The following is a 22,976-nucleotide window of genomic DNA, read 5'->3' as shown; positions in this document are numbered from 1 at the left end:
GCCTGCCTTCCAGACCAACCGGGAGGGCTAGCGTCCACTTCTCTGCCAGTATACAGCAGATGCTCAAGAGTCTGCCACTACTTTATGGAGCACTTGCTAAGCCCTAGGCCCTGGGCAACTGTTCCACTAGGGCGCTCTCATTTATTCATAAAACACCTTAGACAGGTGTCATCTCTATACGCCTTGGAGCAACTGAGGTCCAGAGAAACGCTTTTGCCAAGGACAAGCCTGATAAATGTAGGAGCCACCAGACCTGGAAGTCTCTGGCCATATGGTGGGAAATGGCAGACAATACCCTTCAGATAAAGGCTTGAAAAGGGAGCAGTCCTGCGGGGAAGAGGACCTGGTTCTACCGGAACCCCACCTTGGTCTGCCCTTGATATCTACCAGACTTCAGCCCCACATCCTTCACCCCTCTGTGTGCTTGTCCATCCCAACTTGGCCACCCATACTATCATGTACCCATTCCCAGGTAGAAAAAGAAACTGCCAACCAAAATCAAAAATAGTGTTATTAATTCTGATGTCTCCGAAGCACAAAAAAAAAAAAAAAAAAGAACCAAAAAAAAAAAAAAAAGGAAATAAAGAAACCACCCTTCCCACACTTCAGACCCCAGGTCCAGGCCAAGGGGGCCACCCCTGCAGTCAGTGCAGGCCCAGGGGCTGAGGTGGTCCTGACCACGGGCTCCAAGAGGGACCAGCCCATGGTTTGGCTCTTAGGGTCTGGCTGGGAGGCTGACTGCCTCCATCTGGGTAGCCCAGGCCCTGGACTGGGGATGAGAGAGATCGGGGTCAAGGTCAGAGGTCTGGGTCATTCAGTTTTGGTACTCTGGCCAAGGCAGCCAGAGGTCAGGGTTCAGACATGGAGGCCAAAGCCACTCAGTTCTGTGGTCCAGCAGAGAGGCAGCAGAGCAGGTCCGTTACTGAGTCCTAGGAGGAAGTCCAGTGGGCGCCACGTAGCTCAGTACTGGTGTTCCAGCAGGGGCTGGGCAGCCGGGCTCTCACGCTCCTCGACAGGGGCAGGCCAGTCGCCCGGCACACCCATAGGTGTGCCACTCTCAGGGGCACTGCTGTCCAAGCAAGGAATGTCCTGGGCAGCTCTGGGGGGTGAGGCCTCAGTGCTGACATCCGGGCTGAGGCTGAGGCTGAGGCTGAGGTCTAGAGGCGCCTGGGGGAGGGGAGAGAGGTTGGCAGATGAGCAGGCCTTAGCCTTCTGCGACCCAACCCTCCCACAAGTGCCTTACCTGAGATTTGGGGGTACCTCCTTTGGGGCTACCTGAGGCTGGCTCCCCATCAGATCCTCCCAGCCCCTTCCGGCCCCCCAGGCTCCACTTCCCACTGGGGCCCTCAGAACTGAGGAGACCAGGGCCAGGGGGCCGTGAGGTCCGGGGACCCTCTGTGGGGGTAGGCGATGCAGGGGGTGGTCCAGGGAGCCGAGGGGGAGGCCACTGCAGCAGAGGTGGGGGCCGCCCATCACCAGAGCCACTCAGGGAGGGCCGCGGCCCCCAGCCAGGGCCTGGTGGGAGGGGTTGGTCACCATTGCCTGTAGGAGACAGATAAGACAGCAGAGACCTCAGCTGGGCTGCACTTCTCACCCACAGGTTCAGCCCAGCCTCGCCTGCTCACCTGCCGTGTTCTCAGGCGTGGGGTGTGCCATGGGGGGGTTATTGCTGAGGGAGGTCAGGCCACCGCCCCCGCTACAGTCTGAATCATCCACGTTCCCGCCACTATTGCAGCCGGCACCACAGCCCTTGTGAAGCCTGGGGGTGGGGAGGTAGAAAAGGGATCAGGAGAGACATGGCTGAGGCCAGAGTCCTCACAAGCATGAATCCTCAGCCCTAGGACAAGTCACCTAATACCTCTGAGCCCCAGGATCCTCCCCTCTAAGAAGCTGCCACCTACTTTGCAGAGTCTTTTGAGGGTGCGTTGTCAACAGTGCTTGACGGCTAAAGGCCACTGTTAGCTCTGGGGGGAAGGTGACATCTAGGAGGGGCAGGTCAGCTCTGGGAGGGGGTCATCTCTTGGGATTCAAGCCCTGGCTCCAGCACGTCCTCCCTCTGAGACCCAGGAGGGAGGCACTGCACCTCAGCTTCCTCCCGTGCCACACGTCACCCCTTCCCGAGGCCTCACCTCTCCCAGCTGCGCAGGAGCCAGCGGGCAATGGCACCCAGGCTGATGGGGCCACCCCACAGCGCCCGTAGCTGGGGGTGGCTGCCAGCCAGCGAGGTGGTGAGAGGCGACACGTAGATGGGGTAGCCCAGCGGCTGGTCACAGGAGGAGTTGATCATGTTGCGAAGCGCCTGCTTGGCATTCTGGATGCTGCCGCGCTCAGGATTGCGGTTGCGCAGGAACACCAGCTCCTGCTGCTGGCCGGCCCACAGGCCACGCACGCACTCCCGGTTCACCTGAGAGCCACATGCCAGGGTCAGGGAACTGGCCCAAGGGGTTTTGGGGGCAGGGCTTAGGGCAGGTGGGGCCGGCCCAACCTTGATGACTCGGAAGCTGAGGTGGCGCCGGTTGAGCATGATGATCTTGTACTCATCAGAGGCGTCATCCAGGACGTGGCGCAGCGCCAGCAGGGAGGGCGTGTTGCTGAGGATGGCGCTGCGCCATGCCGGGTCACCCTCATGTGAGATGACCAGCCGCTCCTCGTTGGCCGCAATGGCATCGTAGAGGGCTGCTGGCTCCTCATATTCATCTGGGGACGTGAAGTGGTCCTGGTAGGGAGGGCAGGGGGACTGGGGTCAGTGGCCCCTGCCCTGGAGAGAGGCTTCATTCCCCACCTGGCCATGCTGCTGGGTACACCCCTCCCCCACCTGGTGAAGCTTGAGGGCCATGCGAACCCCAGGCGCCACAACGCGGTGAAGCAGGTCCATGTCGGCAAAGACCCACTCGTCGCGTGGGGAGGTGATGCGAAAATCCCCCTTGAACAGGGCGTGCAGGCCGTAGAGGAAGGGCTCCAGGCTAAGTGGGAGGAAGAACAGGGAGGGGAAAGAGAGGGGTGTCGAAGACCCAGGGGTAAGGCTTCAGAGTGATCCAAGCAGAGGCCTTTCCTCACGCTGGGCCTCAGTTTCCCCATCTTGACAAAGAGGCCAATCTCTGCCCATGTCTCTCACAGAGCGCTGAAGAGCAGGCAAGGTCATGACCCGGAAGCGCCCTGCCCATGGGAGAAGAGGTACCCCAATAGGAAGGGCCACTGCAGTTTCTGTGGCCACTGCGGCCAGAGACCACAGGGCTCTTCGTGGAGGAGGTGGGGTGGGGACGGCAGTAGGCCCAGTAGGACACCCAAGCACTCACCTTGCAGACATGCTGTGAGAGGCTGTCCCCAGGGCCCGGCGGCCCAGCACACACAGGCCAAAACACAGCGTGACCAGCGGGGAGTTCCAATCCTGGTCCACGGGCTGTGGCATAAGGACCCCCATCCCAGAGCCCAGCTCAGACCTGGGACAGGGAACTTGGAGTGGGGGCTGGGGCCCAGGCCAAGGGAGGCTCAGAGTGAGAGGAAACCAAATAGGGAGAAGGGAGGCAGGGAAGCCCAGGTCCCACAGCCCCAGGTAGCAGCCTCAGGTAGTGGAGCCTGACCTGGCTGCGCCGGGAGGCACAGTACTGGATCCACTCGAGGTGCACTGCGCAGAAGGAGGGCAGCGAGAGGCCAGACAGGCGGAGGTCATAGTCCTCATCCACACTCAGAGAGAAGGTGGGATCCGAGTCAGCATAGCCGGGCGCCCGCACAGGCCTCAGGGCTGCCGCGATGCCCTCGTGGCTGAGCCACGCCTCCAGCTTTGGTGAGCGGCTCACGTAGTAGATGATGCTCTGGGAGAGGAGGGGCAGGTGTCAGGCCAGGGCCCCAGCCCTGGCCACTGGAGGAGAAAGCATGGAGGTTCAGAGGCTCCTCCCCAAGACTGAGCTGAAGTCTGCTTTCTGGGATGCCTCGCTCCTAAAGCCGTCTCAGCTCTCAAGAGCAACTAGGCAAGTTGGCTCCTTCCCCTAAGCCAGGGAGGAGGAGCAACAAAGTCACCAGGAAGCACCCACTTACAGAGTGGTAAGTCCTGTGCTGGAGCCAGCACTCACAGGAAGCATCTGCCTGCCTCTGACCCAGAATATGCCGTTTATATGAGAAATATGAGGCTCAGACAGATGGCAGCCCCTGAGAACAAGATCATCATGCTCAACCTTTACCACCTCAGCTTCCAAGTCATCAAGGTGGGAATGGCCCCAGCTGCCCTGAACCCTGTCCCCCACCCGCCTCAGGCCGGCCTCGACCCTGGGGTGAGGCCCTCAGGTGAACCTTCAGTGCCTGTGCAGCCTGTGGGCGGGGCAACAGCAGGGGCTGGTGTCGCTGCACAAACAGAACCCCGTGCAAGGGAACATCCAAATGTCACATGAGCGGGGGCCGGGGAGCGAGGCGGGCAGGACAGACTGAACTGCAATCTGAACACCAGACCTTCCCCATCATGACATTGTGGGATCCAGATCTGGGGCCGGAAGGGCAGGCTGTAGTAGCGGGCCTGCCTCAGAGTGCCTGGGTCACAGGTCCCTTTAGGCAGCTGAAGCATGACACACATTCAGGCCACGCCTCAGAAAGAAGCCACGAGCACACCTGGTACCCAAAGCTGGGGGCTCCTGGATCTCTTGTTAAAAGGCCCTGTTGGTTATAAGCAGGGGTTGGGGCAAATGTATAGGAGCAAATGTACAGGGCAGATGTACCAGAGCTGCTAAAAAGACCCAGAAAAGAAAAGCTTTGGCCAGGCAGGGTGGCTCACACTTGTAATCCCAGCACTTCGGGAGGCAGAGGTGGGAGGATCGCTTGAACCCAGGCGTTCAAGACCAGCCTGGACAACATAGTGAAACCCCATCTCTACAAAAAATACAAACATTAGCCAGACGTGGTGGTGCACGTCTACCTGGGAGGTTGAGGTGGGAGGATTGCTTGAACCTGTGAGGTGGACATTGCAGTGAGCCCAGATGGCGCCACTGCACTCCAGCCTGGACAACAGAATGAGACCTTGTTTCAAACAAAAAAAAAGAAAGAAAGAAAGAAGAAAAGTTTCAGGGACGGGGGAGGAGCTGGCCTGGCACATATCAGGTGCTCAGGTGCTTGGTTAACCTTCACCAGCGCCATCCTTTTCTCCGACACAACGCTCACAGACATCTCGGGAGGAAACTGAAGACGGGGGCAATACCAGCAGCGGCTCCACCTGTGAGCGCTCACTGCAAGCTGGGCTCTGCCCAAGGTGCTTCCCGGGAAGCACTGCCCGGACTCCGTGCAGCCTCAAGCCATGGTGCCTTTTCCTACTCTTGTGGTCTTTCCCAGCTGCAGGAGCAGGTCTGAGAGCCCAGTGACTCCCACGAGAAGGGCAAAGCTACAGGAGGGGCTCTGCCCTGACTGGCCAACCTCGAAGGCTGGAAAGGACCTATTCTTGCAGCTGAGACACTTCCCCAAATGCACTAAGCTCTCCAGCACACCCGCCTCCCCCCGCCCCACCCCAGCAGCCCTGACTTGTCCTTCCAAGTTTCACCCTCAGTCCACATCCTCAGCGGAGCCACCCCAGGTCCTCCAAGCATTTCCTCCAGACTCAAATTCTGCCCAGCCTTTGAGGCAGCCTTAGATGTGGCAAGTCAGCTTCTCCATGGGACAAGAGACCTGGCCGGGCACATCTCAATCTGCTGGCCCTGGCCTGGCAGGCACAGCGGGGCAACCTGGGCAAGGGCACCTCTCTCAAGATGGGACCAGAAGGTAGACTGGGCCATCACCTCTGGGTGACCTGGGACTGGGAATGTCCCTCTCTAGACACAGCCTCCTTCTTTTTTTTTTTTTTTTTTTTTTTTTTTTTTTTTGTTGAGACGGAGTCTTGCTCTGCCGCCCAGGCTGGAGTGCAGTGGCCAGCTCTCAGCTCACTGCAAGCTCCGCCTCCCGGGTTCACGCCATTCTCCTGCCTCAGCCTCCCGAGTAGCTGGGACTACAGGCGCCCGCCACCACGCCCGGCTAGTTTTTTGTATTTTTTTAGTAGAGACGGGGGTTTCACCGTATTAGCCAGGATGGTCTCGATCTCCTGACCTCGTGATCCGCCCGTCTCGGCCTCCCAAAGTGCTGGGATTACAGGCTTGAGCCACCGCGCCCGGCCTAGACACAGCCTCCTTCTTGATGAAAGGGGGGTGGTCTCACAAATCCTTGCCTAGGAGTGGCTGGGAGGGCAGAAGGAATGACAAAGAAATGACAGCTCCTCTAATACGTGGTGTGGACAGGATGTCCTTTAGAGAAGGACAGCCATCGGCGCGTGAAACTGCTGAAGAGAGAACCTAGGTGGCAGGTGGCAGGCTCACCTGGGCCCCAATAGGCCACCCCCCGAGCCCAACATAGGGAGTGCCAAGGCAGATCCTAAGAAGGCATGTGGGAGCCTGGACTGTGACCAGCAGGCCACCCCACTCCCAGTACCCTTACTCTGGGCACCACAAGCCTCAAATTTTTTTTTTCTTTCCTTTTGTTTTTTGAGACAGTCTTGCTCTGTTGCCCAGGCTGGAGTACAGTAGCACGATCTTGGCTCACTGCAACCTCTGCCTCCCAGGTTCAAGCGATTCTTCTGTCTCAGCCTCCTGAGTAGCTGGGATTACAGGCACCCACCATCACACCCACCTAATTTTTTTGTATTTTTAGTAGAGATGGGGTTTCGCCACACTGAACAGGCTAGTCTCAAACTCTTGACCTCAAGAGATCTACCTGCCTTGGCCTCCCAAAGTGCTGGGATTACAGGCATGAGCCACCACGCCTGGCCAAGTCTCAACATTTCTGCCATCTCAGAGAACTGCAATAACCCCCACTTCTCAAGGGGTAAGCTGAGGCACACAGGGAAGAAACATTCCAGGCTGATCAGAACCCCCATTCCAGGACTCCTTATGCACCCCACATTGCCTCAGCAACCCCCACCATCCCCAAGAGGTCTCAAGATCCTCAGGCCTGGCTCAGAGCCCCCAGGCTGAGGCAGGAAAGCTCCGTGGCTCAGAGGGCTGGCCCGGGTTCAAAGCCTGGCTTGGCCACTTTCTTCAGATTCTGGAACCTCTGCAAGCCAACTTCCACATCTGTGAGACAGCAGGGCCCCTCTCAAAGAGTAGGGGGACTCTACCCAGCTCAGGAGAGATGTCCAGCATAGCGCCCACCCAAGGCAAATGCTACTGCTCAGGCAGCCGCTCCCATGACGATCATTAACGCAACAACTGCTAGCTCTACCACTGCTCTGTGCTGGGTGAGCTGGGGGCAGGGGGCAGATGGTTTCAAAGGCCAGCCTCTGCAACTGCCCACCTGCCCCATACTCACTGCCCAAAGCAAGCCTTCCTTGCCTGGGAACCTATCAGAGCCATATGGGCACAGAGACCCTTGTAATCTGAGGTCTGGCAGTGGCACCTCGGGGGACACTTAAACTCTGAGGCCTTGGCTTCCCTTGGACAAAACAGGTTCCCAACAACCCAGAAAGGGGTCCTGGGGTCTCTGGCCAGCGAGCGCTCACCAGCAGGGGCCCTGCTGCCTGGCCAGTACCTTGACGTAGTAGGTGATGAGGATCTTGCGGAGGTCGAAGACCTGCAGCATGGAGGCAGCGTTATTGTCACTGATGCTATAGCCCTCCAGCACGTACTTGCTGGCTGTCACCTCCCAGGCCAGCCAGCGCTGCCCGAAGGCGGCATTGAAGGACAGGACCCGTGGCAGGTGGCCGGGTTCGCAGCAGCAACAGCCCTCGTCCTCCTCCACACCCTCGGTGATGGCCTCCACCTCGCGCTGCTGGCAGTAAGTGCCTGTGGGGGAGGAGTGTGCAGTCAGGGGCCGCAAGAACAATCCCTACCTGCCCCGTCCTGGGAGAGTGACCAACATGGCATCAGAGGCCTGTTGCCATTCACCCCCCTGGACGCCAGGGGAGTCAACCTTATTGGATGCGAACATTCACAAAGGAGCGCCTGCCTGTCCCCTTCCAACTCCCAGCATCCAAGGGCAGGGCAGGAGGGAGCAGGGACACAGGGTCTGCCCCTCTGCACTCTTCAGGCATTCAACACATGTCTTCCTGAGAGGAAGGAGCTGGCTCGCTCATGGCGCCCAATCCGTGGGCCAAGCCTGAGACCACAGAGCAGGCTGGGAATGAGAACTCAGGCCTCCAGGCCCAGGCCCTTACTGCAATGACCTGTAGAGTCACTGGGACCTAAAGCTGGGGCAGGCACAGGGCTTGGCCAAGAGACCCTGCCACCTCATTGCTCAGACTGGGAAATGCGGCCCAGGGAGGAGTGCCTTGCCCAAGGCCACCTGCCAGCCTGGGCAGAGCTAGACTGGACCTCACTCGCATGTGCTATTGAACGCAGCTCCCACGTCAGGCCCGAGCCGTGTCTGCCCACCCGAGCCTGGTCCTGCGGCTCACCCCGGAACTCAAGGCCACGCAGCTGGAAGGTGACGAGGCCATTGCCAACCTCGATGAGGTGCACCAGAGCGTTGAGGTAGTCGGAGGCCAGGACGAAGCAGTCGCCAGGGCCGTAGTTGCCCCAGCGGCCCAGCGCCAGGTCCCCACACAGGGTATGCTGCAGCGAACGCGCCAGGTGCTCATAGAAGATGGAGTTGAGGTTGTTGTCATCAGCGCCTAGGACCCAGAACAGACAGGCAAACGGACAAAGTGACAAGTTAGCGAGGCTCCCTCCCCAGGGAGGCCCTGCCCTAAAGCCCCTTGGATGGCTGGGTACACACCAGGGTTCCGGTCCAGCTGTGTGACCAGGCGGGTGTTGGAATGATCCACACGTTTAGTGCTGTTCAGACAGAGAGCAACAAGGCGGTTGGCCGAGAAGGTGAAGAGAGCGTGCACCCTGCTCATTGCTCTCCCTGTGCCACAAGGCCAACGCCATCCAGGACAGCCCCGTTATGCAGGCAGATGAGGAGACTGAGGCTCAGGGACATGAAGGGACTCACACAGGACACACAGCCAGGAAGCAGGGAGGCTGGGCTCATCCCCAGACCCCACCATCCCCAAGCTGTGAGCCCGAGGCCTTGGCCTGGTGCAGGCTCTGCCCGCATCAGATCCACCACCTCAAGTGTCCCCACTGTGCCCAAGCCCTCCCATACCTGCTGTGGGCCCCTCTGTGGGTGGCCTCCAGCCTGGGCTCCACACCCCTCCCTTCCTGTCCTGCTGGGCGTGCTCCCGCCTCCTGTGAGACTCACTTGTAGTCACGCTCCCAGAACTTGAGGGGCCGAGCATAGGACATGATGAAGACCGCGCTGCCCAGCAGCGGGTTGAGAGGTGTGGAGAAGAGCCCCGAGAGCAGGGCCTGGACGAACAGCATGGCCGAGTCTGAGCCACAGTCAAGGAGGCAGTGGGTAACAGGACCTCCCAGCCCCCCACTACCCCCCTCTGCCCCAGGCCACAGCCCTCCCTGCACAACCCCACCCAAACACAGGCCGGATACGTGGCACGGCAAAGGGCTGGGCAAAGGCGTGGAAAGCCGAGCCCCAGGTGATCTGCCAGGGCGCGATGTAGGTCAGCACGAAACGCAGCTTGTACAGCAGGTCCCACAGCTGGCAGGGCCAACAGGGAGAAGAAAAAAGACATGCAGGGTCACTCATGGAAGCCCCTAGATGCCAGGCCCCATTCAGAGGCTTGGGTCATCCCACTGGGGCCAAGCTCAAGATCACTGCCAGCCCTTGTGCTCTGGACATGGCTCCAGGCACCTGACACCATTAGCAACCCCTGCCTGAGCTCTAAGGGGCAGTGGCCATTTAGTTCACACAAGTACCCTGTGAGCTTCTTATTCCTATTGCTGGCCCCATTTCACAGATGGAAAAGTTGAAGTTCAGAGAAGACACATAATGTAAATGACCTCCTCAGGTCATGCCACTAAGTCACTGGTGAGGCTGAAGCTGGACTATAGTACTGAAAGTCGAGGAGAGCCATAGCCCTGCCCTTAGAGAGTACGCAGTGTGGATGCCCACCATCCTGGGCCAGGTCAGAAAACAAGAAGAGAATGTTCACATGAGGGAGAAAAAGGCTCAGGCCTGCCTGGGTTCCAGGTACCACTGCTGGCCTCCAGTAGGGTGCAGGAGAATGGTCCTTAGTTCAAAGAGCCCCCCAAGCCCTGGGAATGTCACAGCCAGCAGAGCACCTATACACGCCAAGGCACTAGGAGCTTCCAAAACTCAGCTCTGACTGCTCTGGATCCAGGGTGGCAAAGGGGTGCAGAACTCAGAGGTTTGCATTCAGAGGGTAAGGCCAGGTCCTGATTACCCTAACCATTTCTGAGGAGGTGGTCGTGGAGTCAGACAGGCCTGGGTTCAAATCCTGGCTGACCACCAATTCTCTGAAAACCTGAGGCAAGTCCCTCAACCTCCTTCAGCCTCAGCTTCCTCTCTGTAGAGGGCAGAAGTAACCCCTTCCTTGAGAAGCTGCTGCAAAGGCCCATGGGGCTGATACAGAGCGGTGGCTACAGGCCCTCAGGAAATTCTCTTCCCACTCAGACAGAAGTTGGCTCTGCTCCCACTGGGCAGCCTGGCATCTGGGCCACAGCCACCAGCTCACCTTGCTGCAAAGCAGGGACATGAGGAAGTAGTCAAGCAGAAAGCCCTGGGAGAGGCGCGGGTAGTCGAAGTGGAAGAGCAGGACAGTGAAGGCCAACGTCAGGTACTGCTGCGGAGGGCAGCAGAAGGCTGAGCGCAGCAGCTTCAGCCCAGCCACGGTCATCAGCAGCGCCCGGCAGCTGTGGGCAAGGGGCAGGCATCAGGTGCTTGGTAGGGGACCAGGGGCAGTGGGTATAGGTGTCCCATCCCTTGCCTACTCTGGCCGGAGAGCAACCCCTGGCCTCTGCTCTGCCGGGTTGACCCCTGCTCTTTTGGGCCCGACCCGTGACTCTTAGTCCCTGCTCTTCCAAAGGCAGTGGTGGGAACACATTTGCTTTTGAAGAGGCAACACTTCTCCTGCTTTAGCTTGCTGAGCAACCTTAGACGTGACTCATTCCCTCTCTAGGCCTCAGTTTCCCCATGGATCAAAAGGGAAAGTAGGTGATGGGATCGTTGAGGGTGGGGTGGTCCTCACTAGAGGCAGTACTTGTCCGGGTGGCTGACGACTGTGTGGGCATCCACCGTGAGGGCGTTGAGCACCACGGCTGGGTAGATGAGGTACTTCTCTACGCACTGCAGGCCAGCATACAGCTTCTCAAACCACATCACCTGGGCAGCACCTGTGTGCAGAGGCCAGGACTCAGTACCTGGCTTCCACACACCCACCTTCCCTGTGGAAGTCCTTCCCTAGGAGGGCAGGCTGTGCTGTCCTGAGTCCCCAGAGACTCTCGGGGGAGGGCTGATGTGTGGCAGCTCAAATGAGAGCAACGAGCCCTGCGGGAAAGGGCTCCACATGCCACTTAGCACATCGAGGCTTGCCTTATGGTGGGTGCTCTGCCCTGCTTTGCTGTCTGCAAAAACAAGGCCAATGATGAAATCGCAAACACCCACGTACAGCAGGCTGGCTAGGGCCTGACTGCAGAGTGAGCCCGTGAGCTGGGCCCTTCTAAAGGGCAGATCCCTCGGTTCAGGCTGGTTGTAGCCACACAGGGATGCTAGTCCGGGAGGCAGAATCTTCTGTCGTTTAAGAAAAACTCAAGAAACATGGATTTTCATATCTCAGATCAAGATGCCAAAATACAGGCTCCATGATTTTTTAAAAACTGTTACGCAGCCCAGTAAAAATGTGCTCCAGGCAGCTCTGGTCCATTGATGACCAGTGTTTAATTCTGGACAAGAGATCCCTTCAGGGCCCTGGGGTTCTCATTCTTCCATCTCCTCACAGACAGCAAGGAGGGCAGGACCAGGGCAACGTAGGCAAGGGAAGGGCACAGCAGGGCACGGGGAGAAGAGTAGGTGGAGAGCGCAGCAGGGCAACACGGACACAGAGGGCAGGGAGGGTGCAGAAAGGATAGTGTGGGCAGTGAGTGCCCCCTGCTGGCACTCCTGAGCTGAGAGGACCACAGCTCTCACCAGTCAGGCTGCAGCCTGAACCACTGCCCAGGCCTGGCCATCAGGGGCGGGAACTCACCACGCACTTCATACTGGCTGTACTCCAGCGGCTTCAGCACAGGCTGTGACAGGCAGAACCAGGGCAGCTGTTTGCGGAGTTGTGGCAGCAAGTAATGTGTGAAGAAGCCCACGGCCCCAGCCAGTGCGTACAACACGAAACCCAGCACCGACTGCAGGAAGGAGAGGCCAGAGGCTCAGCCGACGGGAGCAGACCAAGGGGCCACAGAGGGCCACCTGGCACAGGCCGGGGAGGGGCTGCCCAGGGTGCTCAGATCGAGCAGGCTCCCACCAAGACAGTGAGAGGCAGCGGCGGCCCATGCCACACAAACCTTCAGGGCAATAAAGACGGTGCTGGCACTGATGGCGAAGGTGAGCACGACGATAACCACACACATCACCAGGTCGGAGTGCAAGACCTCACGCTGCAGGGCCAGGAGAGACATTCAGCTGCCCGGCCAGGAGAGACACTCAGCTGCCCAGCAGCCCAGGTTGGACATGCCCCTCCCAGTACCCCCAGAACCTGTCACCACCTCCCCACACAATCCCACCCCCCGCCCCCTCACCACTGACTGGCGCATCTTGTCCGGCAAGGGGTCCGGGGGCTCGGCCCGGGCTGTCTCCAAGCTGCGCTCCTCCAGCTCAGGGAAGAGCTTGCTCCGGATCAGAGACCTGGGGGTGAGGAAGAGTCAGGAGGAGGACGCCTCTTCTTCCCCCCGGCCCCAGTCACTGGCACATGCACAGACACAAACCCCTACTGTGCAGACACAAACACACGACCCAGAGTACACACACCAGCTCAGCGCGAGCACAGGCGCGTGCGGGGACCCACCAGAGCACGGTGGGGTCGCTGCTCTGCCGGCTCAGGTGGTAGGACAGCGCCACCAGGAGGCCACAGAAGACTGAGAAGAGGACAGGGACGTGCTGCTCTGGCCACGGAGTCTGGGGAGAGAATCCATGCTGGTCAGGGGAGGTGAGGTAAACATGGGGTCCGGGCTGCCCCCATGTGAGAAGCCACTGCTGAGCCCAGTTCACAGCCCCGCCCCAACCACCCCTCCGCACTGCAGCATGCCCCTACCTCGAAAGCCACCCCTACCTTGATGGCCCCAAGGCAGAAGCCGTAGAGCAGGGCAGCGGCCAGCAGGCTGCGGGAGAGGCTGAAGACTGCCGTGAGCGGGCTGGTGGCGGCTGTGTGGAAGGGAGAAGTACAGCCCAGCTCTCACCTGCAGATACCCACCTCAACCCTAGCCCCACTTCCCCTCAACTCCCAGAGGCTGGCCTCCCTGGAATGGCACCCCCAGTCCATTGCTCTCTGTTGCTCCAAGCCCCAAGGGGCCTTCAGAGCTTCCAAGATTCTCAGATTTAAACCACTTGCCTGGGGAGGGAAGGAGAGAGGAGAGGGCGGAAACCTTGAGTCTGCAGTACAGATGTGGGAGAAGGTTCCGCAAGGGTGGAGCCAAGGACCCAATCCGAGGGCCCTCCTGGGCCTCCGCACGGACCCCTCCCCTGAACCACCTGTGGGCATCATACCTGTGCCCCCGAAGCCATGCATATCTATTTGCTCCAGCAGGTACATGAGGCAGGTGTTGACCTGGGGCAGGAGGCCCAGGAGGAAGACGAAGGGGAAGCACAGGGTGAACACTGGCAGGGAAGGGACACGAAGGCCCAGTCAGCCTGCTGGCTTCCCGTGGCCCACCCTTGGGGACTCACTCTCCTGGGCCACCTCATCCCTGCCCCAGCCTCACCAGTGGCCACGTCTCGGGCACAGAAGAAGAAGGAGGCGGAGAAAAGCGTGAGGCCATAGAGGGAGACAGGTGGGAAGGGCTGAGCTGAGCCCAGGGCGTCCAGCAGCCAGATGAGCAGACAGCAGATGCAGAAGTAGACAGGCCGGCTGTACGCGATCACCCAGTTGTGGCCCTGAGGGGTCAGCGCATGAGGAGCTGGGTCTCCCCCACTGGCCACGCCTCTGGCACATGCACACACTCAAGGGCCCCAGGCCTGGCCCTGGGTCCAAGCTGGAGAGCCTGGCCAGGTGGGGGCGATGGAGGTGAGGGATGAGGGAGCCCCAGCCCTCCATGCCCTACCCTCCTCCCCACCTGGTCTCAGCCCCTCCTGGGGCCTCCTGGCCAGAGGCGCTGCTCCATGGGTACTCACGTGCATGGGGGACGCCGCATCAGGCTGGACGCTCTGGAAGAGACAGGGCTACGTTGGCAACTAGAGCCGATGCCCACGGGATGGTCAGAGGCCCCGGACCTGTTCAGCTCCACCACTAGGCAGTTATGAGTGACCAGGTCAGGCCCCCGAACTGTCCTGAGCCTCAGTTTTCTTGCTTGTAAAAGAGCTGGGCGGCTCTAGGGAATCTTAGGCAAATTATCTACCTTTTAGCTTATACTCCTTAAAACTGAAATGGTGGGAAGGGCAATCTGGGGGAAAAGCTGGGTGCGGAAGGAAACACAGGGAGCCCAGCCTGACCTTCAGTAGGGAGTACTGGCAGGAGGCGATGACCAGGCAGAACTGGAAGACCCAGATGTCGGTGAAGAAGCCCTTGAGCAGCAGCAGGTAGCCCAGGAAGGCCACAAGGCTGCTCAGGCCCACGCCGAAGATGTTCTCCAGCACTCCTCGCGTCCTGCAGGGACAGCCGAGTCAGGGCATGCCCGTCTGGTCTCACCTTCCAGTGGGGCAGTGGGGGAGATGGACCTTACCCTAAAGGCCCAGCTCTGGGACCCTGCCCATGCCAGACCCTTGTATTCTGACGATGCAAACACCTATAATTTTGAGGATGCGGCCCGGCAGCACCTGTTCCAAAGACCATTGTATTGCTCTCTCCTTCCCAATCGTTGCCCACTCTGGACATTGAGGGCTGAGAGTTCAGGGTGCCATCACTCCCGGGATTCACCCATCCCCAGCTGAGGCTGAGTTAACTGCACGTGGCTACATCGTGCATGCTATCTCGGGCGTGCAACGCTATGCACATGGGACCAGCACCCAGTCGTTGTATCTAGAGAAACCCAAATGGATGGGAAGCCACATGGGCTCTAGGCCCAAGTTCTCTACAACGGGCAAGTCATCTGACTTCTCTACCAGATTTTCTGGGACTCGGTGTCCCCTCTGAGAAATGGGAAAGGTGAGATAACTGGTCTGTAAGCTTTTCTAGGTTACAGCACTCAATTTTCAAATCAACAGAAGCTAATACAAAAAAGTGAATAGGACGGCTGGGAGTAGGGTCTCATGCCTGTAATCCCAGCACTTTGGGAGGCCAAGGCAGGTGGATCACAAGGTCAGGAGATTGAGACCATCCTGGCTAACACTGTGAAACCCCATCTCTACTTTAAAAAAAAAAAAAAATTTAGCCAGGCGTGGTGGCGGGCGCCTGTAGTCCCAGCTACTTGGGAGGCTGAGGCAGGAGAATGGCGTGAACTCGGGAGGCGGAGCTTGCAGTGAGCCGAGGTCACGCCACTGCACTCCAGCCTGGGCGACAGAGAGAGACTCTGTCTCAAAAAAAGAGTTTTTTTCAGCAGGACTTTGGAATAGAAAGATTTAATACAGCACCACCCACTTGGCTATCCCTTTACACCACAAATGAACCATAGGAACCACCACTACAGACTCCAGTCAACAACACGCCCTCAGCTTCCCCCGAGTCAGGCTCTCTGCTGCCTGCCTGCCTCCACAGGTAGAGAGTCTGGGGAGCCAAGGTCCAGGGGTTTTCCAAGAATTGGGGGCCAAGGCTGCAGGACACTCACCGGTCCAGCAGAGCCAGCAAGGCAAGCCGCTCGTAGCGCACAGAGGTCCAGCGGCCAGGGAGAAGCCAGTACTTATAGCTATGCTGGGCCCGGGGTGGCGCTTCCTCCATCAGCGTCTGCTCCTGGGATTCGTGCAGGGAGTCCTGGTCCAGCAGGTCAAACTGCAGTCCCCACAGCCGCGGCCGTCAGCCCCGCCACCCCACACACGGTCTACTGTTACCCCCCTTCAGCACACCAGCCTGGCTGACCATTTCCATCAGCATATAAAGGCCCCCGTCTAGCGGCCCCAGACTCCACCCAAACCCTTCATCCCAAAGGGCTCCTCCTCTCTCTAGGTTTCCAGGATGTGGCCCGATGGCTGCAGAGGCTGCCTAGAGTCAACAGTTCCCACACCTGTCTTCCCCAGTCAGGCAGGCTCTCCCACCTCTTCTGAAGCTCAGGGAAATCCACTTGTCCTTTGGGACCTGGCACAAATGCTACCCTCCTCCCAGACAGGGTCTGTCACTGTCACTCTGACTACCCCATCTGAGAGTACATACAGAGCTCAGCCTTGAGGACAGGACTAGGTGCCAACGCCAGCCCTGAGGCCCTGGGCACATGACTGGACCTCTCTCATTTGTTGTATCCTTCACTCAACAAGCACTTGTGGGGCCCCAGCTATGGGCCCGGCCCTGCACTGGGCTCCAAGGATAAAACAGAGAGCCAGAGGCGCACAGCCCTTCCCTCTGGAGGCGGCCGTTGGCCACGATTCCACTCGACATGGTTACGAGGAAGAAAGGAACCAGAAGGGAGCAGATGGGAGCTTCTGGGGGCTGCTCAACCTATCTGTGGCCTTGAGGGTCAGGTGCCGGGTACGCTTTCATGATCATTTTTTAAACTCTGAGATGGTGTTTTATGCATTCTCAGCACTTCTGCTGTTAATAGATTAAGCACATAAATTTACTGTCCAAATTGTGATGTTCTTAAGAGCAACAGAGAACACTGTTTATGACTATACTGAGACAGGAAATGTTAACAGAGAGCACTCCAGCATCCACATGTGCACAGTGCACGCAGGGCAGCACAGTCACCACAGGGTCCCTGCTTGCAACAGAACACCGCCACTTCCACAGGTATCATCATTAACACCCACAGCCCCTGTTTACCGTGGGCTCCTCCAGAATTAGAAATATACTCCAGAGGCATTCATAGAATAAACAAATAATTGACTTCTCCAGCCATTCAGACTCAGAGTCTCTGCCAACATGAAAGGTCAAGACATTCAGAGTAGGGCCCCTGGAGCCCTCACTCAGCACAGCCCATCCCTCCTGGGGCGCCTGGGCAAGCTCTCTATACAGGCCAGACTCAGTGATCTGCCCACCCCATCATGCCCCACTGGCACGGCCCTTCCCCGGCCGCTCCTCACCTCCGGGATCTCCAGGGGCACCCGGCGCACCTGCATGCCCTGCAGAACCACAGGCCTCGGCTGCAGCAAGTTCAGGCCACCTGTGGCCTCAGGGACATCAGCTGAGTGGAAGCTGGAGGAATGTGAGTGTCGGTCCCTGTGAGAACAGCAGCCATCAGGATCCCACGATAGGCAAGCCCTGGGGCTGGGTGGGGTCAAAGTCAAGGCCAGGCAGGTGGGGCAGTCTATGCCGAGACCAACCAGGACCCAAGGGACAAAAGTGCTGGGGTCAGGTGGCAGAAGTGCCTCCCTCCCAGGCCCTGGCCCGAGTGTTGAGGCTGTGCCCTGAGCTTCCTAGAAACTTCCTGCCTGGAGTGTCATGGAGCCAGGGACCCGAAGAGGTCTGTCCTTTGCTGCTCCCCATCCTCCCCCTGCAGGTCTGAGCTGCCTCTGCCAACTCAGCAGGAAGAGAGCTAACTCCAGGCTCAGGGAACTGCCCAGAGATGCAGGCCACCAAGACAATGGCCTGGGAGGCCAGGCTTGGGAACTCACCAGACTCCATTAGTTGCCTGCTCCCCTTGCTGCCCTACAGGGTTCTCGTAGCCGCCTCCAGCCAGACCAAAGGTGTAGGAGCGCCGCACACCTGGGGCAGGGTATGGGAGATGATGCAGCGTGGCAGAGACAGGGGCACCAAGGCCCGGCTCATGTGGGCACCAGACCCATCAAATGAGGCAGAACCCTGTGCTGTGTCCTCTGAGAGGGCAGCCCAGCCTCTGGACAGGAAAGGGCCTACAGGTCAAGAGCCTGGGCGCAGCAATCACCTGCCCTGGCTTTAGATCTCCCCTGTACTGCAGGCTGAGCCTCCATTTCCTCATCAGCAGAGAAAAAGATGACACAGACACCGTGCCTCAGAGAGGCTGCAAGGCTGATGTCTGGCAGAATTAGCAGAGTACCTGCCACAGGGCTGAGCAAGCACCATTGCTGGGAGGACTCAGGCTGTTGGGGGAGGGCGGGGAGGCACCGGGCCAACGGGCTTGGGGAAGGCTCACCGCTCTCATCGTAGAAATAGTGCACAGCACCCTCAGAGGTGTCATCAAAGGTGCAGGCCTCATGCACATTGGCACCGGCCCGGGTGAGCAACAGTGAAGAGGCGAAATGCAGCGCAGAGGGCAGAGTCAGCGCCCGGGAGTGAGAGGCAGCCCGGCCCCGCTGAGCCTCCTGCAGGCTGCTGGAGAGGGTCAGCCCCAGGTCAGCGCCAGTTAGAGCTCGTGGGCCCTCCCCGGCCCCTTGTGCCCCTCGGCCCAGCCGGCAGGGTGCTCACCTGGGAGGCGAGCCCATGACAGAGGCTGGAGGGGTGGGGTTGCTGCCTGCATTGTGGCGTCTCCGAATGGCCTGGGTCCGCCTCACACTGCTTGAGCGGTCCCGCCTGCCAGTCTCCTCAGCTGCTGCCCAGAGAGAGGTCCCCAAGCGTAAGTGACAGATGCTCAGACAGGGCTGGGGAAGTAAGGCTGGAGATGGTGCTCCGCCAGGAAGCTAAAAGCCTGGTACAACCATGCCCCGGCTCGGGCCCAGCCAGGTCACACAGCCACATGCTCAGTTTCCTTACTTGCAAACAAGGATGACACTGATCTGCCCTGCCCCACCCCACTGGTGGTGGAAAGATGAGTGTGGATGATGAGAGTCCTCAGGGGACAGAGATTCAGGTGCTAACCAAAGATGTGAAGGCAAGTGGCTGAGCCCATGTCTAAGAGATTTCGCAGACAATGTCAATCATCACCAAGCCCACGTCCGTCTGCTGCCTATGACAGAGGCTGAGCTGACACTGACCACGTCCACTTTTACCTGCCCTTTGCCCAAACCCAAGCCCGTAGCTCACGTCCCCCAGCCCCTGCCTCTAGAGCCAGTACTCACCTCCCCCCACGGCACCTTCCTCCTGCAGCTCCCCCCGCCAGCCGGGCTGGTTGGCAGCAGGTCCCCTTCGGGCCTCAGCAGGCAGCACAGCAGGCTCACCAGCAGCCTGCTCCACCCCAACCTGGGCCTCCAGCTCAGCCTTGGAGCCAGCCAGTGGGGGCCTCAGAACATCACCCCCAGCCCCATCCATGCTCAGCACTCGGGCATGTGTTTTAGCGCTGGCGGTACTAGGTGTCCGCTGGGTCCCATATGGCCGCTTGGGGGGCACAGCAGTTCCCTCCTCAGCCCCATGGGGGGCCCTCCGCTTCCGGGGTCCCCCTGCTGCACCCCGGGAGCTCTCAGGGGAGTAGCAGGAAGTAGAAGAGGAGCTGTCAGTACTGTAGCGGCGCTGCGATCGGAGACTGGAGGCTGGACTCAGTTCACTGCCCTCGCTGGTGTCTTCATCCTCAAAGAAGGCCCCACCTTCAAGCAGGGGCCGTCGAGGGGCCCGGCCAGGTGGAGAGTGTCTTCGCAGGGGTGGCTGCTGTTTGCTAGGCCGTAGCAGGGCCAAGTCCTTGGGCCGCACAACCAGGAGCGGCTCAGCCAGGCCCGGTGGTGTCCCTGCTCCAATGACCGTGTCAAAGGAACGCAGCGTGTCATCTGAGGGGACCCCTGCGTCTGGCGAGGCGGGCAGCTCAGCCTCAGAGGGTGGGTCTGTGTCGCTGCCCTCAGGGGCTGGCCCCCCTGGGGGGCTGTCCAGATGGGTGGAGTTGGTCTTCTCACTCTTGAAGCTGCTCAATGTCTCCCTATCAGTACCGCTGAAGCAAGAGTCTGAGGAGCCCGCTTTCTGGGGCGTGGGCTCCCCTGAGCCCCGCCGGTCAAGGGGCTGATAGCCACCTGCCCCCCTGCGTTGCTCCCGTCGACTGCTGGTCCTCACCAGGGCCCGGTCAGGCCGGGTCAGGGTCAGGAAGCTCTTGCTCAGCTCCTGGCTGAGGCTCCCCTTCAGGAGGGGGCTCATGGGAGTGTCAGCCATGCTGCTCCCGCTCCAGGGCGCTCCATCTCCAGCCAGGGGAGAAGGCTCTGAAGAGTCTGTACTGGGAAGAGAGGGGTCTGGGACAGCCCCTGGAGGCGTCTGGGGAAGGTCTCCAACTGCCAGAAGAATGGGAGACAGAAAATGAGAAAAACGGTTTTCTGCAAAAGAAACGGTAAGGGGGGGTCTTATGCCCTGTACTTTTCCTGAGAGCCCAGCCACAGCAGCACACTGGGGAGGTCCCACAGAGGAATACAGAGGAGACCCAGGATGGAGCCAAAGTTGAGGGGATTCAATGACAAAACAGCTGGTCTAGCCCACAAGCCTCGGCCCGTAAGGCCCACGCACTCAGTTTCTCCTGCGAGCTGAGCTTCAGCATCTCCCGGTCGGCAGAGGTCACGATCACATTGTTGCTGCCCTGCTCCCGCACCAGCTCCTTGATGTCTGCAACCACGGCCCCAGAGGTGTCAGCAGGACCCCCTGGCACAGCATGCCAGCCCCTGTTCCACAGCACTATGCTCCAACCCTGAAGAGCAGCCACCTACCTCTGAGGGGCCCAGAGTCCTCCATTCGGGGCAGCAGCTCCTGAGTAGACAGAGAGAGGCGTGAAGGAGCAAACAAGGCAAGAAGTAGGCTCAGGACGCACCCACAGTACGGACTGGCTCGTGGAGGTACAGGAGGACAAGCTGAAGTCCAGGCCCACTCACCGAGACCTGGTTGAAGCCAAACACAGAGTGCTGGGAGCTGCAGCGCACTGGGGGTGTGGAACTGACTTTCCGGAACACTGTCATCTCCACTCCGGGGTCCCTGGCAGTGAAAAACAACAGCAGCTTTGAGTTAACCTCTCCTCTGTGTATGCTACTTCTAGCTTTGTCACTGCTTCTTCTTCAGAAACCATTTTACAATTCCAGGGCTAACACAAGACAAGTGTTCATATTCACTCAGAAAGCCAATGTTCCCTAAGTCCCTACTCCACCCTGCAAGGTTCAGGCCCAGGCACCAAAACCCCTCAATCCCCAGCACAGTCCCTACCCCACCCACCTGGGTGGATTGCTGTCCCCCTGGGCAGGCTCTTCCTCCAGCTCCCCCATGGTAGAGCTGCGCTTCTCCACGATCTCGCCCTGGTCAAACATGGCATGCAGCCGATAGTTGACGGTCTTGATAGCAGCAAAGATGACAGCCACCACAAGGCAGTACACGCCGGCCACCATCAAGCTGGGAGGCAAGACCTGAAGATGAAAGTAAACCAGGTCCCTTTTCACAAAACCTTGCCACTACAGGATGTAGCTGCCATCGTCGTCATACCTGGGATTCACAGACTCACTAGAAACATCACCTCTGCACACAACCACTACACAGCCCTCGGCAAGGAGCTCTGTCTTCTGTTTAGCTGGATGAGATTAAGTGTGGGGCTCAAGGTCACTCGATCCAAGAAAGGTAGACTTTGGCCTCTTCCACACAGACCCAAACTCTGCAGTGATTCTTCTCTCTCCACGTCCCAGAGCCCAGGGCACGGCCCCGAATCCCTGCCAGGCTGCCCTCCCTCTCCCGGCTGGAGTTACAGGTGGCCGTGGCGTCTCACCATGTACAGCAAGAAGGGAAAGATGAGCAGGAAGATCCAAACATAGAGGTGAAAGCAGTTGGAGAAGGTGCTCTGGTGCGGGTCGAAGAACCAACCGCCGGTGAGCGAGGCCCACACCCCCTGGCGCAGGATCTGCAACACCTGCGACCCCATGGCCCCGCCGCTGCTGCGCGCGCCCCACTCCCGGGACCCTCATGGGGGCGGCCCCCGGCCCATGCCCCGTCTGGCGCCTGAGGGCCCCGGGGCCCGGCCTCACGCTCACGCCATGGCCTCCCCAGCGGGGGAGGGGGGCTCGGCCGCGCGAGGGTGCGGGCAGGGGGCGGGGCCGACCGGGACAGTCAGCGGTGCAAGGCCCAGACGCGGGGGTGGGGCTGCATCAGGGGCGGGGTCCGCGTCCCCACTCGTGGCCCAGAATTGCTCCGAGGGGCCGAGCTGGCAGGCAGGCGCGGGGCACGGGCCGGGCACCCGTCGGCGGCATCCAGAGGTGGGCGTGGGGTGGATGCTCCCGGGGTGCAGGCGACAGCTCTCTAGTCTCCGGACCAGGGAGAACCCCAGGATCTGGGGTCCACTTCCGGGGTCGCAGGTCACTCGCTTGGGGCTCCGCGCTCGCCGGGCTTCTGCCGGTGCCGGCCTAAGGAGGAGGCCGGAAGAAGGAGCCGCGAGCCGCCAGCCTGCAGTGGCGCATGCGCCCAACGGTTCCAATTGGGACCCGGAAAAGGAAAACTTGACGGCATGAATGCGCAAGCGCAGAGAGGTGGTGGCGCGATAGGACGCAAGGGGTGCCATTTGGACGTGCGCAGAGTCCAGAACTAAAGTAAGTTCATGCGTAAAAGCGTTTGGGCGCATGCGTAGACCCAGGCGTTGCCAACCCAGGGTAGACGACTGGGCGGAACCAAAGAGACAGTTGAGTAGCCATTGAGTAACGGCAAAGTAATTGGCGCACAGCCCTTCCAATGAGTTACAGGAGACGGGGAAAAGGTGGAGGCGTGGACTCCCCTAGTTGCAGCGAGTGTTCTGCACTACCGAAGCACGCCCCTCTCGGTCCGCCCCCTTTAATGCTGGACCTCCTACGTTCCGATCGTTTCTCGTCTCCCAGCGGCGTCTACTTCCGGGTCAGAGCTCAGACCTAGGGTGTAGAGAACAACCTTTCGGAACAGGCAGGAATAGTCGAAAAAAGATAGCGTCGTCTTTCTTAAAGTGACAGGCTCAAAGCAATTGGGGCAGCCCTATCCAGAGGTTGTGAGGGCGACTCAGCTATTCTGAATCCAATCGTGGGCAAAGTTCTGGACAAGTCTCAAGATTCTGCCAATGGGGGAAGGGATATGA

General features: G+C 59.5%; 1 protein-coding gene across 13 annotated transcripts; it reads right to left on the bottom strand.

The window, feature by feature from the left end:
- Positions 1 to 493: 493 nt before the first annotated feature.
- Positions 494 to 21,837, bottom strand: PCNX3 (pecanex 3). Of its 13 annotated transcripts, none has more exons than XM_010366473.2 (35): positions 21,651 to 21,837; positions 21,110 to 21,297; positions 20,776 to 20,875; positions 20,614 to 20,653; positions 20,417 to 20,512; positions 19,060 to 20,187; positions 18,470 to 18,593; positions 18,198 to 18,376; positions 17,701 to 17,791; positions 17,170 to 17,305; positions 15,765 to 15,925; positions 14,494 to 14,647; positions 14,176 to 14,208; positions 13,767 to 13,938; positions 13,552 to 13,662; positions 13,118 to 13,209; positions 12,854 to 12,963; positions 12,588 to 12,693; positions 12,354 to 12,446; positions 12,044 to 12,194; positions 11,048 to 11,192; positions 10,535 to 10,712; positions 9,429 to 9,537; positions 9,184 to 9,313; positions 8,716 to 8,774; positions 8,396 to 8,611; positions 7,531 to 7,784; positions 3,582 to 3,812; positions 3,297 to 3,400; positions 2,816 to 2,963; positions 2,486 to 2,716; positions 2,130 to 2,404; positions 1,626 to 1,759; positions 1,244 to 1,542; positions 494 to 1,167 (listed from the first exon to the last, which is right to left on the bottom strand). In XM_010366473.2, exons 1-35 carry the CDS (start codon positions 21,801 to 21,803, stop codon positions 961 to 963), a joined length of 6,138 nt encoding a protein of 2,045 aa, XP_010364775.1. In that variant the 5' UTR covers positions 21,804 to 21,837; the 3' UTR covers positions 494 to 960. The 13 variants fall into 13 exon arrangements, with proteins under 13 accessions (XP_010364775.1, XP_030773129.1, XP_010364776.1 ...); XM_030917269.1 differs by having other exon boundaries at positions 15,765 to 15,907; XM_010366474.2 differs by having other exon boundaries at positions 15,765 to 15,886.
- Positions 21,838 to 22,976: the final 1,139 nt, after the last annotated feature.

This window comes from Rhinopithecus roxellana, chromosome 15, assembly GCF_007565055.1.
Source record: "Rhinopithecus roxellana isolate Shanxi Qingling chromosome 15, ASM756505v1, whole genome shotgun sequence".
Taxonomy (NCBI): Eukaryota; Metazoa; Chordata; class Mammalia; order Primates; family Cercopithecidae; genus Rhinopithecus; species Rhinopithecus roxellana.
The sequence above is the reverse complement of the archived record's forward strand: the minus strand, read 5'-3'. Positions and strand labels throughout refer to the sequence as shown.